General features: G+C 41.7%; 1 protein-coding gene across 1 annotated transcript; it reads right to left on the reverse strand.

Annotated features, from left to right (window-relative positions):
• Positions 1 to 219: 219 nt before the first annotated feature.
• On the reverse strand, positions 220 to 3,223 carry LOC105381448 (cleft lip and palate transmembrane protein 1 homolog). Its single transcript, XM_048624582.1, has 3 exons — positions 2,984 to 3,223; positions 1,144 to 2,767; positions 220 to 803 (listed from the first exon to the last, which is right to left on the reverse strand). The coding sequence occupies exons 1-3, from the start codon at positions 3,086 to 3,088 to the stop codon at positions 640 to 642; spliced, it is 1,893 nt and encodes a 630-aa protein (XP_048480539.1). The 5' UTR covers positions 3,089 to 3,223; the 3' UTR covers positions 220 to 639.
• Between the last annotated feature and the right edge of the window lie 744 nt (positions 3,224 to 3,967).

Raw genomic sequence — 3,967 nt, forward strand, 5'->3', positions numbered from 1 at the left:
ACCCTTATGATGCCGAACACGGAGAAAGTCGCAACGCCAAATCTCACAATGTTTATCTAGGTTTCAGATAGGCTCAGACTACATAATACTTGCCAGTACCGACTGTCGCTGTCTATACTACTATCAAGATCTAATCAGTGTATTGTGTGAACAATGCTTATCACACAACCTAAGACGAGTTCCTTATCAATGAAAATGGAATCAATGAATATATATGAAGCTTATCTAACGTTTATAATATGTTATATTTATATCCACACAACATCCACGACTATATTATAAAAGTGCTTTCAAAATTGAACTAACTACAGCCAAAAAACAACAATACCTTGTACATGAATTACTTAAAATAATACAGCAAATAACAAAAATATATTCTAACTAACCTGTTCAGGCTCTTGTGTAAACTGACAATTGAGACCTTATCAAAATATAAATAAAACTCATGCCTCACACGATGTACAACCTTGCAAATGTTAAAACAATCCGTCTGGCATATTATCGCGACAGCGCATCATTAACAGCCATAGCACAGGACGTATTTAAAACACTCAGACGACAAAACGTCTTACGTTAAAATACGTCATTTGCTATGCCTCTTAGGTATAATAAATAATGTAAATGAACCCTCAAGCATGTCTAGTCATTCTTCTTGTCAGCGGGCTCGGCGGCGGCGATGGCGGGCGCCTTCCCGGCCGCTTTCTGCTGCTCCTCCATCTCTCCGGAGAAGCCGAACTCGTTCACGCGCTTGTGGTCCACCTTGTAAATCCATCGCTGGTAGAGGAAGATGAAGAATACGATGTCTGGAAAGGAGAAAAAATATAATTTATAAACATATTATTAAAATTAAAACTGTATTAGTTGGGTTACCTACCTCTAATTATATGCGAGGTCCTTGGAAAACCCATTAATTATACTAAATTTATTTAGGCATTATGCATAACTGTAATAATTTAACAAGGCTCTAAATTTATATCAGTGAGTAATAATGTACCTACATCGAAATTACTCGTTTGCGAGTCACCTCTGACTTCCCCTTGGAGATTACCATCGTAAGCACAATGCATTTGGGAATAATCATTTAACAATCTCTGTCTGTCGAGTCTTGTTACTTGAATAAATGAATGTAAAACAGGCACTTACCATCTCTGAAGCAACCTAAACGGTACATAGTTGGCATTTTGATGACGAACGCGAAGATATCATCAATGAAGGTGTTGAGGAACTTGTAGGTCATCATCCGCCAGGGCAGGTGCGCCACCGACTTCATCTTGTAATTTATGAACAGCTGAGGGGTCATCATGATGAAGCCGAACGTCAGCAGGTAGCCATAGCACATGTTGAGGATGAAGGAGTACCAGCCCTTGTGCTCGTTGTACAGCAGCGAGTAGACTCCGTACCCGAGCAGCAGCGGGAAGCACGCCCAGCTCAGGTAGCGGAACGCCATCATGTCGTACTGCCGCGTGCTCGACTCCACGTACGAGCCCTTGTCCGTCAGCGATATCCGAGGGAAGATGCCCAGAACCTTGTCTTCTCTGTTGAACTTCACATCCATCACTTTGTTAATCTTCCATATTTCAATGAGCAGTCCAATGCCGCAGGATATTCTGACCATCACATTGGTCTCATTGTCCAACACGTACAGGAGGACTATAGTGGACTGGAACACGTTGAAGAAGACGGAGCGGACGGACAGACCCTCCAGAGACTGCCTGTTGTTCCAGAATTGGATGTCATTTTTGAATGCCAACAGTTCAAATATGGAATGAAGGATGGAGACACTGATGGTGAGCCCGAGCAGGTACGGGGAGGTGTCCAGCAGCAGCTCCTTCACTGTGTCCTGGTCCTCGTCCTGCTCCTCGTTGCCGAGTGCGGAGAACATGCTGAGCTTGTCCCGCATGGCCTGCGCGGTGTACAGCTGCCACTTGAACAGGCTCAGCGGCTGGTAGGTGAGCAGCAGCTGCAGGGCCGTCGTGGTCTTGTTGATGGGCACATAGTCCCTCATCATGTTCCAGTAGTCATTGCAGAAGACAGCGGGCTTGTACTTGGTGCCGTCGGGCACAAACAGAATGAATTCGTCCAGTGGTGGCGGCACACTGCCTGGCATCCAGTTGGTCTGGTCCGTCACCAGGTTGATGGTCAGATTCGGGTGCCAGTGGGACACTATCTCCTCAGTCATAATTTCAGCCTTCCTCTTCTCTTCCTCAGATTTATCAGTTTCTCCGGTCAGTAAGTTGTGTGTTTTTTGGTACTTCAGCTTTTTGAACTTGTTCAACTGTTTCCTTCCATATGTGATGTAAGGACCAGCAAAATTCTTGTCTTTGGGATTGGGTGACTTGCCCGACTCAAGAATGTAAATATGGAGGTAGATTGAGCCATTATTTCTAAGAGATTCTGAGGGAATTATGTCAGCAGCATGAGTGAATGTGCCGTCTCCTTGAGGGCCTCCAGTCCAATCCCCGTATATCAAGTCTGTGTGCTTCCAGGTTAGTTCTGTATCATCAAAGTTATTGTCAAGGTATTCCTTCTCAGATATGTAGCAGTACATGTCCAGCACTGTGCCATTGTTGAACATGTTGATGGCGGGGATGCGCGGCGCGCCTCCCGCGGGGGACTTCAGGTCCGGCTTGGGGGCGGCAGGTTGACGGAACATTGAAGTTATAAAATATACAATAAGAGCTCGTATAATTAATGATTTGGTAATGGCGAAAAAGGATTCCAACTTCGTTGGCTGCATCCTTGCCCTCTGCTCGTCAATTTGTGCATTCTGTAAGAGAGTTCAGCTCTTAGAATATTGTAATGTAATGATGTATGGCCTTGCACCTGGATACTATTTTAAGGTTAAATCTAGGGACACTAGATAATTATGTTGAAAAGTGTGAGTAGGATATTATGTACTATTCAGAACTACTATTAATAAATTGAAAAGAAATAGTTAACCAAATTATCATAATCAATTAACATATCAATAGAAAATACTTACGATATCGACATTTTCAGGCGATGTGATCCCATCATCATTTTGGCTAGCTACTAGCCTATCTTCTGAACCGCCGCCTGGGACGGCTTCGTCTTTATCGCCAGCCATTTCTGCTTATTAATTCCACTGAATAGATACAGAAAACGGGTGTAGGGAGTTTGATTTATCACAATAAATTGATTTTTTATACCATTGCCCCACTTCTTCAAAAACCTAATTTGCGAAGAAATGTCAATGTCCAATGTCAATTCAATAGATGTCACATTTTGTGTCATCATCATCATACCATAGACAAATACCAAACTTATTGTTTATGGTGATAGGACCTCAGAATATTGAAATCCACGCAAAAGACATCGCGTCGATAATAGTCTATGTATTGGTGGTGGGATGGGTTCTACCTTTTTTGGCATAAGATTTTTTTGCCTAATCTCCTATTGCATAGTAACGTTTGGTCAAAGTCTCGTTACGCCGAAAATCGTATGGCATAAATCTCGTTTAGTAAAAAGTTATTTCGCATAACATTGTTTAGCCTAATAATGGTAGGGTAAAAGTACTAGTAACTGGCAGTTTAAGCGACTAGCAACACAAAAAAATATATTAAAAATAAAGTATTGGCCTGATTTAAGCACTGGTAGGCTTGAATTACTGGCAATAAGATGACGAACAATTATAGGCGTAAATGGTAAAGATATATGATTAATATTCGTTTTTAATGAAGTTTATATCCACTACCCCCAATAAACCTAGTAACTGGCAGTAAAAATTAGTAACTGTCACATGATGTTTCAGTAACTGGCACCTTTTGAAAAATCATGCAATTAGGTCAATAAGTACTCTAAAATCAATAATATATTTGATATTAGGTAATGTACAATTACCTGTCTAGGTTCTGTACCGGTAAGACTCAAAATCACCGTTGTAATGGTCGACTTCTACGACAAAATGACAGTACAAGTATGCGACGAATCGTGGGTCCATATGAAT

The sequence above is a fragment of the Plutella xylostella genome, chromosome 12, assembly GCF_932276165.1.
Source record: "Plutella xylostella chromosome 12, ilPluXylo3.1, whole genome shotgun sequence".
Lineage (NCBI taxonomy): Eukaryota > Metazoa > Arthropoda > Insecta > Lepidoptera > Plutellidae > Plutella > Plutella xylostella.

Coding starts and splice junctions, on each gene's coding strand:
- LOC105381448 (XM_048624582.1), bottom strand. CDS start 3,088: ATGGCTGGCGATAAAGACGAAGCCGTCCCAGGCGGCGGTTCAGAAGAT. Junction 2,768..2,983: donor CGCCTGAAAATGTCGATATC/GTAAGTATTTTC, acceptor ACTCTCTTACAG/AATGCACAAATTGACGAGCA. Junction 804..1,143: donor TTTAGGTTGCTTCAGAGATG/GTAAGTGCCTGT, acceptor TCTCCTTTCCAG/ACATCGTATTCTTCATCTTC.